The sequence below is a fragment of the Medicago sativa genome, chromosome 8 (assembly GCF_051527215.1).
Source record: "Medicago sativa cultivar Bolivia chromosome 8, Bolivia_mono, whole genome shotgun sequence".
In the NCBI taxonomy this organism is placed as follows: Eukaryota; Viridiplantae; Streptophyta; class Magnoliopsida; order Fabales; family Fabaceae; genus Medicago; species Medicago sativa.
Window position 1 is genome coordinate 36,595,647 of NC_140756.1, and position 14,985 is coordinate 36,610,631.

A 14,985-nucleotide genomic window follows, 5' to 3' on the forward strand; every position below is an offset into this window, starting at 1 on the left:
TGTAACAGAACATCATCTGAACTGACATCCCATTTGAAGAATCCTTTTGAGGATACCTTGCAGGCTTTGGAAATTGCTCTTTCTGTGATGACTACTGGGATACCCATTACTGCAGGTCTAATCTCCATTCCTTCAAAAGGTTTTAAACCCATTTCTTCTCTGTTTTTTCCTTTTAGACTTGAATCTTTCTTTACAGCCCTTTTCTTTTCCTGTCTTGCTGCTTCCTTGTCGTAGACTTCAGCTCTTAACCAGAAGTCCTTTACCAGATTCTCAAATGTTGGACCATTCAACATAAGGAAGTAACCATGTAGCTTCTATGGTTTGATGTAGGCTTCCAACTTCACATCGTATTTCTCCAGAGAAGTGAAGTCAAAAGGTGTTTCCTTTTGAACAATCAAATTTTCTTCAGAAATAGACATGGTCTTTGGTTTGATGACCAACCCTAATTCTGGAACACTTTGAGGTTGCATGTTTGAGGTAGATTCTGGAGCATTTGAGCTTGATGATGCCATTTGATTGGAGATGAAGATGATACTTTTAGTGTTCTAGGGTTGAGAGAATGCGCTAACTTCGCAAGAACAGGTTCGAAAGAAAAGTGTTTGTTGTGAAGTGAGTAGTCTGTGAATTGACAAAGTGTTAAGAGTAAAAACGATTGCAATTCAAAAGAGACAAACAAACATAACATTAATGACAAAATTGGGGGCGCGTGAAAGTACTTTCAAAGCTATTAAATCATCATTGCCCTTTTGAGTTATACACCAATACAGACAGGCCACGTCAGAAATTCTCAGAGTAACTACCACGTTAGTGGGCCAGAAGTTACCATAAAAAGTAACTCCCAACTTTTCCATTAACTCTACTATTCAGAAGCATAAAATCCAGCTTCTGGACTTCAGATGCTGACGTCATCATCAGAAGCGAGTTTTCCTCAAAACCTCAATAAAGAGCTTCTGATGGACCACTTCTTCTGAACTGACTTCAGAACCTAAAATCCTATTCAGGAGCAAGCAAAATTTAATCATCCACGTAGTGCATGTTCAAATTTTTCTTTATAAATCAAACCTTTCAACAGTTAAATGCTTAGTAAATATATCAGCCCATTGATTCTCAGTATCAATGAATTGTATATCTAAAACTCCTTTTTGAACATAATCTCTGATAAAATGGTGTTTGATTTCAATATGCTTAGCTCTTGAATGCAAAATTGGATTTTTAGACAAACAAATAGCAGCAGTATTATCACAATAAATGGGAATACCGTTAGCAATTATCTGATAGTATTCCAACTGATGTTTCATCCAAAGTAGTTGTGTACAACAACTTGCAGCTGAAATGTATTCTGATTCTGCTGTAGACATAGCAATAATTGTTTGTCTTTTGCTAGCCCAGGATATAAGATTGTCACCTAGAAATTGACAATTGCCACTGGTTGACTTTCTTTCAATCATATCACCAGCATAATCAACATCACATCCAATTAGCTTATAATCTAAGGATTTCCTATAAAGGAGTCCAAGATTAGTTGTTCCTTTCAAATACCTGAAGATTCTCTTGACAACAGTCATATGAGATTCTCTAGGATCTGATTGGAATCATGCACACAAGCATACACTGAACAAAATATCTGGCCTAGATGCAGTGAGGTATAACAAAGAACCAATCATACCTCTGTACAGCTTCTGATCTACTTTAGCTCCTTCATCTTCTTTGCTTAAGGTGCACGTAGGGTGCATTGGAGTGTTCATCACTTTACAATCTTCTTCTTCATAAGCTCCTTTGTATACTTTGATTGATGAACATAAACTCCTTCTTTGCATTGGTTGATTTGAATGCCAAGGAAGGACTTCAGCTCTCCCATCATGCTCATTTCAAATTCATCCTGCATTAACTTAGAGAATTCCTTGCAAAGAGATGCATTAGTAGAACCAAATATTATATCATCAACATATATTTGCACAACAAGAATATCTTTCCCAAGGGTCCTTCTGAAGAGTGTTGTATCAACCTGTCCTCTTTTAAAATCATTTTTGATTAAGAAATTACTTAGTCTATCATACCAAGCTCTGGGAGCTTGTTTCAAGCCATATAGTGATTTCTTCAGTTTAAAAACATGGTCAGGATACTTAATATCCTTAAATCCAGGTGGTTGTTTGACATACACTTCTTCTTCAATGACTCCATTAAGAAAAGCACTCTTGACATCCATCTGATATAATATTATGCCATGATTAACTGCGTAGAAAAGAAGTAACCTGATTGCTTCCAATCTTGCACCTGGAGCAATTGTTTCAGTGTAATTAATGCCTTCTTGTTGACTATACCCTTGTGCAACAAGTCTTGCTTTGTTTCTTGTTACTTCTCCTTGCTCATTCAACTTGTTTCTGAATACCCATTTTGTTCCAATAATGTTCTTGTGCTGAGGTTTGGGTACCAGATCCCACACATCATTTCTTTGAAATTGATTAAACTCTTCTTGCATAGCTAAGATCCATCCATCATCTGAAAGTGTTTCATCAACTGTTGTAGGTTCAACCATTGAGATTAGTCCAATCATTGATTCTTCTTGTCTGAAGTATGATCTTGTTCTTCTTGGACTATCTTTGTTTCCAATGATTAGCTGCTCAGGATGTGAAGACTTATGCTTGAATGTGTTTCTGGGAGGATCTGCTTGATGTGAGCCATCTTGTGCTTCATCAGAAGCAACTTCATCTTGTGCTTCTGATGTGGGTTCAGCTTCTGGACTGTCTTTAGATTCAGCTATCTGATCAGGTTCTAGAGTATCTTCAGGAACCTGTAGCTCTGCAACACTTTAACCTTGCTTTGAAGTTTTATCTTCAAGCTCTTTGTCATCAAATCTGACGTGCATAGATTCTTCAACACAAAGTTTTTCTGAATAATACACTATGTATGCCTTTGACCTTTCAGAGTAACCTAAGAAGATTCCTCTTTGGGCCTTGGCATCAAATTTCTTTAGGTAGAGCTTGTTATTCAGAATGTAACATGTACATCCAAATTGATGAAAGTAAGAGATATTGAGTTTTCTTCCTTTAAAGAGTTCATATGCTGTTTTCTCCAAAATAGGTCTGATATAGATCTTGTTCTGAACATAACATGTTGTATTAACTGCTTCTGCCCAAAAATGTTTTGCCAAATTGTTTTCATGGATCATGGTTCTGGCCATTTTTTGTAAAGTTCTATTCTTTCTCTCTACAACCCCATTTTGTTGTGGAGTTCTAGGAGAAGAGAATTCATGTGCAATTCCATGTTTTCACAAAAAGCTTCAAATGGCTCATTTTCAAATTATCCACCATGATCACTTCTGATTGTCAAAATCTTTGACTCTTTCTCAATTTGAATTAGTCTGCAGAAGTTACTGAACACATCATATGCATGATCCTTACTTTTCAGGAATTTCACCCAAGTCCATCTGTTGTAATCATCAACAATGACTAATCCATATTTACTTCCATATAAGGACGTAGTACTGACTGGTCCAAACAAATCAATATGGAGTAGTTCTAAGGGTCTGGATGTTGAAACAATGTCTTTGGTTTTAAAAGATGATTTCACAATTTTTCCCTTCTGACATGCACCACAGAGTGCATCTGAATGATAGTCAATGTCTGGTAGGCCTTTGACAAGTTGTAACTTACTAAGCTTAGAAATTAATCTCCAGTTAGCATGTCCCAACCTTCTGTGCCACATCCATTTCTTATCATTCATTGATAGAAGGCAAATCACCTTCTGATCAACCAGTTCAGAAAAATTGATTTTATAGACATTATCAACTCTCTTTCCCTTGAACACAATGGATTTGTCTTCCTTGTTGATTACAGTACAGTTGGTTTTCTCAAGAAGCACATCATAACCATTATCACAAAATTAACTAATGCTCAAAAGGCTATGTTCAAGACCATCTACCAACCATACATTATTAATTGAGGTAGAGGAATTACCAATGGTTCCTGTACCTATGATCTTGCCAGACTGGTTGCCTCCAAATTTCACATTTCCTCCCTCTTTCATTGTTAGGCTGAGGAACATGGACTTCTCTCCTGTCATGTGTCTTGAGTAACCACTGTCTAGGTACCATGATCTTTGCTTTGGCGCCGCTCTTAGACATACCTGCATCATTGACATTTTTGGATTTAGGTACCCATTTTCCTATGGGTCCTGGAAGGTTAGTACTTAATGATTTACTCTTCACTTCTTGTACCTTGTGCTGTGAGTTGGGTTGCTTCTGATTAACCATCACCTCAGGTTTTGGTACTTCAGAAGTAGTAACTGTCTTCTTCTGAAACTTAGACTTCAGAACCTCAGATTAGGAATAAGTTCTGATCTTTTCAGGATCCTAACCTTTGAAGTCTTGGAATCAGATTTGATCATAGCCTTTGGCTTAGAGTTCTTTGGCTTTGAAGTAATCTTTGCCTTAGAGCTAGAAGCTTCAGGTTCTGATTGAACAACAGTTTCCAACTCAGCACCTTCAGGTACAAAGAAGGTTTTCAATCCTTCCTTGGTGCATTCACAATAGGATTTTAGATTGGTTTTCTCAAGTCTCACTTCTGGAAAACCAATTCCTCTGCCATTGTTCTTGTAAATGCTATAAATCATAGAAGCCACTCTGCTTCTGTCAATGCAATATATGATAAAATCTTCAAGTGCAATTTCATGGTTGCTTAAAGGTTTTTCATTACACTTTTCCTGTAGCTTGACATAAGAACCTGAGCTGATCTTCATATGTTTTACACATGAAGTCAAAGCCCCTAAGTCCTTGTTCAGAAGCTTTCAGATCCAATAGAGTTGATTTTTGCTGTTTTACCAAATCATCATATTTTTCTTTTAAATCCTTCAACTCATTGTTTCTTACTTCAAAATGTGTAAGAAGTTCTTTAAGTGACTCAACAAGTTCATCTCTGGGAATTTTAGAATATACCTCATTTTCATCTTCTGAGTCTAAATCTGATCCTGCTTCTGAAGTTGTTGTAGCTACTAACCCAACAGCTACCTTTGCGTCTTCATCAGCTTCCTCCTTATCAGATCCAGATTCACTTCCTAAATCATCCCAGGTTGCCATTAAAATCTGCTTAATCTGCTCCTTGAATTTGCTTGGTTTGAATGTTGACTTCTTTGACTTGTCCTTTGTCTTCTCCTTCTGAAGATCAGGGCATTCAGCAATGAAGTGTCCAGGCTTCTTACAGTTGAAACATCCCTTCTGATCTCTTTCCTTGAGCTTCTGGAGTTGCTCCTTCTGGTTAGAAACTTTTTGTTCTTCTTGGCCAGATACTGAAGTCTGTTGGAGAGCATGGCCATTTCAGCAGCATCTGGTTCAGAATCTGAACTTGATTGTTCTTCTTCTTCAGATTCAACCACTTTGAGAGCTTTTGATGACTTGCCTTTGGATGGAAGAGCTATTGATTTACTCTTCTTAGTAGACTCATGTTCATTAAGACTTAACTCATGAACTTTGAGAGAACTAACAAGATCTTCGACACTTAAAGTGTTTAAATCTTTAGCTTCCTCAATGGCAGTCACCTTTGGTCTCCATCTGGCAGGCAAGCTTCTGAGTATCTTGCTCACATGGTCAGAAGCAACATAACTCTTCTTTAGGATTTGTAGCCCAGAGACTAAGGTTTGAAACCTTAAGTACATCTCCTCAATAGTTTCATCATCCTTCATCTTGAATAACTCATACTGATATACAAGCATGAGGGCCTTTGCTTCTTTGACCTTCTTGCTGCCTTCATAATTTGAACAGAGAGAAGAAAACATAGCTTTAGCAGTGGACTTGTCACTCATCTTCATGTACTCTGCTTTTGGAATAACAGTGACAAGAGCTCCTCTGATAATATGATACTTCTTGTAGAGTTTCTTCAACTCAGGAGTATGTTTCTTTCTATCCACAACAGCTCCTTCTTCATCAAAAACCAAGTCACCAACACCATCTTCTAGTATATCCCATAGTTCTTCATCTAAGCTCATGATATAACTATAGAAGTTGGTTTTCCACCAAGAAAATTCTTCAGCATCTCCATTGAACTTTGGAATCTTTCCAACACTGGATTTCTTACTATCACTATAATCATGTGAGACATTATTATAGCTAGTTTGACCAGGAGTAGGAGTAGGAATAGGACCAGACATGTTTTTCTCAGATCTTTTACTGTTGCACGGTTAAGTGTTAACAACAGACCAAGGCTCTAGATACCAATTGAAGGTGAGAAAAACACAAGAAGGGGGGGTTGAATTGTGTTTTGGAAAATTCTTCAATTTCTCCTAAAAACTGAACACACTGGTCAGAAGCTAAGTGAGACAGCTTCTAAAGTGATAATAAGAAAATCAGATGCAGCGGAATAAAACAGAGAGAGAGAGAGAGAAGAAGAAGAACGACACAAAGCAACTATACTAGTTCCTTCCACAATCCGGAAGTAGTCCAGTCCCCCTTGCACTTCCAAGGAGATTTCACTAAGAGTAATATCTGATTACAATTGCTCAAGCACACCTGCAAGAGACTTCCTTTGCTTAAGCACACTTTGCAAGAGTCTTCCTATGCTCAAGAACACAATCAAGAGACTTCTATGCTCAAGCACAACTACAAGAGACTTCCTTTGCTCAAGCACAACTGCAAGAGACTTCTAAACAAAATTACACAGAAAATTGTTTAAGATTGAACACTTGATATGCAATCAAAGGTGCTCATAATACACATCAGATACAGACTCTAAGACTTAAGAATTTCTAAGATATGACTTTGAGACACAAAAATTCTAAGTGAATGCAGAACAATTTCAGTAGAGGTTTGGCACTTGTAAAAATGTTGTGAGTCTTTCGTTCAACATTGCCAAATCTCTAAGTCTTTACTCCTTTATATAGAGGTGTGAAAGAGACGTTGTGAAATTTCCAGCGCATCAAAGAGTCGTTGTTGAAGCTTGATCTTTCACCAATGATCTTTTGCTTGATTTGGTTGTTTTCCTATGAAGAACCAATTTCAAATCCATTCCCATTGTGAAGGAACATCTTTGCATGCATAGCTGTTATTCTGGAGCTGTTTTCTAGTCCTGTAGCGTAGACACAAAACAGAGTAGTGGAGATGGTGGTTGTACAGTTCGTACAAAGTACAATGTCAACGCTTTTTGAAGATAAGGTTCCAAAGCCTTCAAATCTTCACCAAAATGACCGTTGCAACCATCCACTAGTCTTCTTCAGTGTTTTCGACTCCAATAGACATCTTTTGAAGTGTTGATCTTTGAATCTTCAGCTTTTGGTGATAATCAGCTTTTGATGAGCTCCAGCTTCTGATGAAGTCGCTTCTGAACTATCCGCTTCTGATGACTATCCGCTTCTGATGACTTTCAGCTTCTGATGACCTTCAGCTTCGGATGATGTCATCATTCTTCAGGAGCACTTTTACGTTCAGATGCACTTTTCTTCAGATGCTTTCAAGCTTACTTTTCTTAATTCCTTAGCTCTCTTTTTGTTCTTCAGAACCTTTATAAGATGTAAATTTTTAACTATGGTCCAGTACACTTGAACAAATATTAGCTAGTCCAATTTACAATTTTTAATACCTTGTTATCATCAAAACTCTTTAAGGTTCATTGTTAAACACATTTTGTTCCAACAGAGAATGTGGTGGAGAAGCCTAGAGAGAGAGGGCAAACTTAAGGGAAATAAAGGGAAGTTTCAAGAGGGAAAATAGACAACCCAACCAAAGCATCCATCATCCAAATTTCCATGGAATGGTCAAGGAACAACATTTTATATAACAATTTTTCCAAAGGAGACTAAGATTTCAACTATCATTACTAGAAAAATTTCACTTTTGCAGATATATATTTAGGGACGAAGTAGAGATGGAATGGCCACAAACTTCAGACGGTTTTCAAATAGATTATGCATTTCGAACGGATTTCGTACGAAAGTATCCCGTCTCCTCGTGGTAAATGGAAAACATCTGTCCCAGATTCCTTCAAATAGATTTCAGACAGAATTCCAGCAAATCTATACATCGATATTTGAGTTAATTTGATTTGGTTTCAAACGGATTTCAGACTAAGGAAAAGAATATTGCAAACATAATACAAACATAATTAAGGTAAATTTCAAACATATTTAGAATATATTTCGAAGAAATATCAGAAAGTGTTCTGGATTTGACCAGAGCCTTGTGAAAACATCCCAAAAGAGACAAAACCCAAGAGCATACAAGGCCAAAATACACTGAAGGTGCACGCTTGGTTTTGTGCATATCACCGCACTCAAACATGCCTCAAGCCAATCTCTGCCATTGATTTCATCTCTAACCGCCTCCGTTGATCGCACCACATCACACATGGATTATTAGAAGCCTTTGCACCAATATAAAGGTGACTTAGCATCACCTTCAAGGTACACATTCAATTTCCACCACTTTTCGCACATAACCACCTCTAAATAGTGACTTGAGCATTGGAGCACAAACAGGTCTGCGTACACCTTTCTCCTCCGCTGTGGAAGCTCATCCTCCTTCACACTAGAGCACTGTGAATCACCATTTCAGAACTATAATCTTCAGATGATAGATCATTTGGTGATAGAAGGAGGGGATCGTTCGATGATTCTCCGTCCTAACGGTTTTTGATTATGTGTTCCTTCGCCGTGACCATTTTCGGTTATGAGTTCCTCCACCACAACAATATACAGTTTCATTTCTCCCTATTGGAGATCGAATTGGTGGTGAAGGAAATTGATGGTAATAAAAGCCCGGGTCCCAACGGTTTCAATTTCCCTTTCGTCAAAGAATTTTGGTATCTTTCGAAACATGAAGTTCGAGTAATGTTTGATCAATTCTATTCCAACTAGAAGCTTCTAAAGAGCTTTCTTTCATTCTTTGTGACTTTGATTCCGAAGGTGAAGAACTGATGTCTTTGGAAGAATATCATCCAGTTTCTCTTCTTGGAAGTTTATATAAACTCCTTTCAAAAGTATTGGCGATAAGGCTTTCTAAGGTAATGAATTTTTTTCATTTTCCGGGTCGCAATCGTCCTTCTCGAAAGGTGATGATAAGTCATCTTACGTTATTCTTAGCATGTTTTTTTGTCATTTTCAGTAGGTTTTAACAGCTAAAAGGATTGCCTATGATTGCCTATGATTTCTGGACTTTTGTAATGTTTTCCATATTTGAGTCTGTAATTCTAGTTTTCCCGAAACGTAGCAATTTTAGGGGGTTTTTGAAGTAATTCACGAAGAAATCATGCAAATCGGCAAATCAAGAACATTCAAAGAATTGTGAAGATTCAAGTAACAAGAATAAAGACCCAATAGGCCTCAGAAGACTTATAAATGAGAGGAATTCTGTTCCAAAGTACCGAGGCAAGTCATTTGAAGACGAAGACCTAAAAACGACGGAAAATCAGAGATTGGGTCTGGAAGAAAGGCAGAATGCGCCTAGCTAGGGCATGGATTGGGGTGCTAACTATGCGCCCCGTGCATTTGTTATGCGCCCCGTACATGCAAAAAGTCAGGGCGCTACTGTCTTTTCCTACTTACATTTTGGGTAAAGCCCGCACTTTTAACCCTAACCCAGGTAGAAACTCTCACTATAAATACCAGCCTTCCTCATTCAGAATATCTCGTTCAGAACTGGAGAAGTTCAAGAGGAAGGCCACTTTGGAGCTTCAGGAGAGTTTCTATATTCTCCTTGATTTTCTAGGGTATGTTTTTATCTTTAGTAATTTGTTTTTAGTTACCATGTGTAACTAAATCTTTTTAGGTTAGAGTTCTAAGATGAACCTCTGTATATTTTTATTGATATTTTTTTAATTCAATTTGTCGTTTATTTATTTTATTTATGATTTTGTCCAATATAGAGTTTTATTAGATTATAGTCTTTATTTCTGTGAAAGGTGCATCCCTAGATTAGGTACTTAGGTTGTGACAGGACCTAATATTGCTATCACTAACCGGATGCTTATATCTTGATATATATATCCCTTTACTCATAACTATATGTCTAGGAAGTAAGTGATTATTAATTAGCTGAAGATACCATATGTTGACCCTAGACGTAGGTACCCAGTGGATGTTACTCATTGGGTCATGTGGTGCATTACCGAAGCTAGGAATTAACTAGTTAGTAATTAGGGAAACAAACACCTAGCTATCCGACTTAAGGCTATAACCTAATAAAATCATTCTCTTGAAACCCTTAGTAAGGTAGACGTAGATTAGGCTTGTCCGTTTGTAGAACTAATAAGTAAGTGTAGAGAGAGTGTGCTATGAGTGTCCTAAGATTCATAGATGGGAAGACCTAAGGGAACCTTGGCCTTCATTGCCTTGGGAAACCCTGGAAAGCCAATATAAAGTTTATGTTTCAATTACTTTTGAATTAGCAAGACCCCGCGTGTAAGGATTATCGTGTGATCAGCAGTTGCAGTTAGCCATCAGAGGGAAAGGCCTAATTAGGTACCAAGTAGATGATGAGTCAGGTGGTGCCTTACCTATTTAGGAAACTCCCAACGACCTTATCACTTTTATAGTTACCAAAAGATAAATAAATGCGACATTTAAATTACGTATTATCCAATAACGAATATACAGAGGGGATTCGAAGAATCCTAACCGCTGCTTACTTTTCTGCAAGCAAAACAGGTAATTTCGCTCTGTTGCAAACAAATAAAAACTGCAACTAAATTTTATACCGTCAAACTTACAAAAATAAGTAACTAGAATTGTTCGGACGAAAGGACAATCCCTGTGGATACGATACTCTACTTACTAACTTTATTACTTGATGAAAAGGCTAGACGCATTTAGTGGATGGAGTGTTGTTATTGAATGAGGTGGTAGACTTGGTGAAAAGGTCGAAACGAGAATGTTTGATTTTAGAGGTTGATTTTGAAAAGGCTTATGATTCTGTGGATTCGGGTTTGTTGAAATATATGACGAACAAGGTTGGAATGGATGAAAAATGGGTTAGGTGGATGAAGGCTTGTGTGTTTGGGGGGAATACATCCATTCTTGTTAGTCGGAGTCTGACAGAGGAGATAAATGTACAAAGAGGTTTGAAGCAAGGAGATCCTCTTGCACCGTTCTTGTTTCTCTTGGTGGCCGTTGACTTTAGTGGTTTGGTGAATGTCCCAAGAGTCTTTATGGACGTGGCTTGTGGTTTCTTGCATTGTAAAGAAGGAACTATTACTTTCAAGTACTTGGGGTTGCCGGTGGAAGCCAATCCAAAAGAGGTTTCGACCTGGGAGCCAATGTAGGATCAATTGAGAAATAGGCTTACCTTGTAGGGAAGTAGATATGTGACTGTAAGAGGTAGAATAATACTCCTCAATCCCGTATTGAATGCAATTCCAATCTTCTATTTGTCATTCTTGAAAATTATGGCAAAAGTGGTTAGAACGGTGATCCGTATTCAAAGAGATTTTCGTTGGGAAGGTATTAGAGATGGTCGAAAGATTCATTGGGTAAAATGGAGGACGGTTTGCCAACCAAGATGTAAGGGAGGTTTGGGGGGTAAGAGACATGAAGATTGTAAACATGAGTCTTTTGACTAAGTGGAAATGGTGTTTACTCTGAGATTCTATTACTTTAGAAAATTGTGTTGATATAAAAGTACGGGAACAATGTTAGTGGTTATACGCCGGTGGAGGGGACTAGATGGACAAGATTTACCTAGGGGTGTTGGAAGGATTTATTGACTTTGGAAGGGAGTGTGGGGGAAAATTGGTTCACAAATAGGGTGGTGCGAAGGGTGGCTAGTGGGAGGAAGACTAGGTTTTGGAGGGAGAGGTACCTACCACTCTCTATCACCTCGACTTTATTCTATTTCGACTCAAAAAGAGGCCAAAGTAGGGGATTTTTGGAGACTTCAAGATGGGGTGGCGTCTTGGAACCTTTGTTGGAGGAGACAATCAATTTATTGGGAAGACGATTTAATTCAAAATTTATCGACTCTTATTGAAGGTGTTGTTTTGGGGGAGGAGGAGGACGTGTGGATGTGGATGCCGGAGGAGGAGGGTCATTTCTTAGTTCTCTATTCTTAGAGAGTGTTAGGGAAGCTTTTATTACTAGACAAAGGTTTGAGTTCTTTTGAAGAAGGGGTGTTTGGTAATGTATGGAAGAGTCCGACGACGTCTAATATTGTGGCGTTTTCATGAACTTTACTTCTTGATCGTATTCCCACACGATCAAATCTTGCACGCTCACATTTTAGATCCAGGGGAGTCACGTATGTGTGTTTTGTATGGAGAAGGGGAGGAGACTGTTGAAAAGTGACTCAAAATCAGTTTTCAGGTAGGTAAAATCGGTGGCCGATTTGGAGCATTCGGTGGCCGATTTTGCGTAACAACAAAATTAGAAATTGTGTTTTTTCGGCCTGTATTGTTTCTATATTTTGAGGGATGCTTTCCACTATAAATATAAACCTTGTATCAGATGAATATGTGTGAGAGTGTGTACAAACAAAACACTGTACAAAAGGGTTTAGAAGCCAACATACGAACTTTCATATGTTGATAAAAAGGAATTTTGCAAGGTGGTTCGTTAGTGTTCTTTTTATATCCTTGTATCATCTTTGCCATCATATAATTATCAGATTGTTAGTCTTTGTTTCTCTATCCCATTTTTACTCAATGAATACTAACCATGTAGTTCTTTTGAAACGGATTTGTAACCCTAGGTATCTCAAACAGTGACTATTTTATTCCTTTAATTTTCGAATTAATTTGTCTAAGGAAACTTAACAATCGTTTAAATTTGTGAAGGAAAATACATTAATGGCGACACTATGATAGTTGATGGAGGACTTTGGCTGAGCCGGCCACGTTATTTGCCGAAGAAGGCAGTGAGACAGGTATCACGAGAAGTAGAAAAAAGATCCAGAAATGAACCAATTGGTGTTCCAAAAAGTAAGCTATGAGCCAGCAGCAGATTCAGTATTAGCCCCGTCACTCTGCAGGGAATTACTTCTTTAAACAGTACAATGGATGAAATATATGATCTCAGTCACTAATAAATTGAAATTATTACAAAGTTCAACTTTCTCCAACTTAGAAACATAATTTATGATGATTTAAAGTTGCAACTACATCCAGCTGGAACGAGAAATATGGTTAGTGGCTACGTTCTAATAAACACATCCTTAGTCACTTTCATTTCATGATTGGAACTTGAAAAATGTTTTCAAATAACATTTTGCATTAACCTGATTTTGCCTTCAAAAGGATAGCATAAACCTAACAATCAAATGGTTTCATGTATAGGGACAAAAGATGAGTTATCCCAAAAAAGAGTTAGAAAGATGATATTACATTAAGAATTATTTTCCCATCCATTTTTGCAGAGTCGAGCATTAAGCTGATTAACATAGGATTTGTTTGATAAAAAATAACGGATAATTGATAAGTTAGTTCATAAAGTATGATTTTATAGAGGATGACTTATAATCTAGGCAAAATTACATTAAAGATCATTTATCTTATTTATTTGTATCACTTTAGTCATTTATCTTTTTTTTTTTTTTTTTTTTTAACATTTGGGTCCTTTATCTTTTAAAGTATATACAAGTAACAAACATACAAAAGTCAATTTTTTCATATTTTATATTTAAAAATGATGAGGTGACTTGCCATGTAGGATAATTAACAATAAATCTACTTATAAATAATCTTTTATTAAAAATCGAAAAAAGACAACATTGACCTTCATAACATTAATTACAAAACCTCAAATTGCTAGGGATCACTGTGCGAAATTGTCACGCAATAAATGTCATTCATGTTTGAATTTCTCATTTAAATGTCCTTAAAGCATTTCGAATTCTCACATTTGACCTTATCACTCATTTGACATTCATTAAATGCACTTTTGCCATTCATATCAAATCCGAAAATTCTCTCCTCATTTAAACATTTAAATGCAATTGTTTGACCTTCTTCTTTAAGATTAATCTTTTAAATGCTCCTTTACCACACAATAAATACTAACATTTGACCTTCTTACCCCTTTGTCACGCAATGAATTTCATTCATATCAAATCCGAAAATTTTATCCTCATTTAAATGCAATTGTTTGACCTTCTTCTTTAAGATCAATATTTTAAATGCTCTTTAACCATACAATAAATTCTAACATTTGACCTTCTCACCCCTTTGTCACGCAATGAATGACATTCATATGCTCATGTCTATCTCTTATTATTAAAGCTTAACTCCCTCGGCAGAAATCATCTTCACCCTCTCACGGGTCAGGATAGTCAAGGAAATGTGTGTTTTTTTAAGGTATTTTAGATACATCATATTTTCTTTGAGTCACTCCATGTTTCAGAAATTTCTAATTGGGGTTATTGAAAATGTAGATAAAATCGAATTTTGATTGTAATACACGGGATTCAGATGTGGTTAGTTCTATGTATTTTTCTTATATGTTTTTAAGTTGTTTCTGTTTTTAATCTCAGACTTACCAATGATGATTTAGAGATGTATTTTTGTTTTATATTTTCAGTAACAACGTGTAAAATGTTTCCTTAACCTAGGAAAATCTAATGAATGTCTCTTTTGCTTTAAGTTATATGTCCACCTTTATTTTGATTCAGTATAATATAATGTATTTGCAAATTATCTCATCTGATATAGTGCTAGAAGAAAATATAAAAGACAAAAAAAAATTATGCGCTGACATAGCGTAAACAAAATTTAAATAAGTTAAACAAAGTTTGGATACATCGTTAATATTCAAATTTAAATAAGTTCAACTTATTTTGTGATTTTAAAAGATAGAAGCAAAGCTATAAGACATCAAATATGCTCAGACATAGTGTAAAATTTGAGCAAGATGCTTCTATACCTCAAAGAATATAATTAAATCAGCTTACTTCTCTACAAGTTAACAATTATTGGACATCACATGATATATAGTTTAAGCAGGTCACCTACATATAAATTTAGAGGATCTAAAATACTCAAATTTGAACAAGTTGACAAGTTCAACTCAGTTTGGATATAT

At 36.5% G+C, this 14,985-nt stretch overlaps 1 protein-coding gene across 1 annotated transcript; it reads left to right on the forward strand.

Annotated features, from left to right (window-relative positions):
* The first annotated feature begins 10,916 nt into the window (after nt 1-10,916).
* On the forward strand, nt 10,917-11,240 carry LOC146898863 (uncharacterized). The gene has a single exon (XM_085736630.1). It carries the CDS (start codon nt 10,917-10,919, stop codon nt 11,238-11,240), a length of 324 nt encoding a protein of 107 aa, XP_085592756.1.
* Nucleotides 11,241-14,985: the final 3,745 nt, after the last annotated feature.

Coding starts and splice junctions, on each gene's coding strand:
- LOC146898863 (XM_085736630.1), top strand. CDS start 10,917: ATGACGAACAAGGTTGGAATGGATGAAAAATGGGTTAGGTGGATGAAG.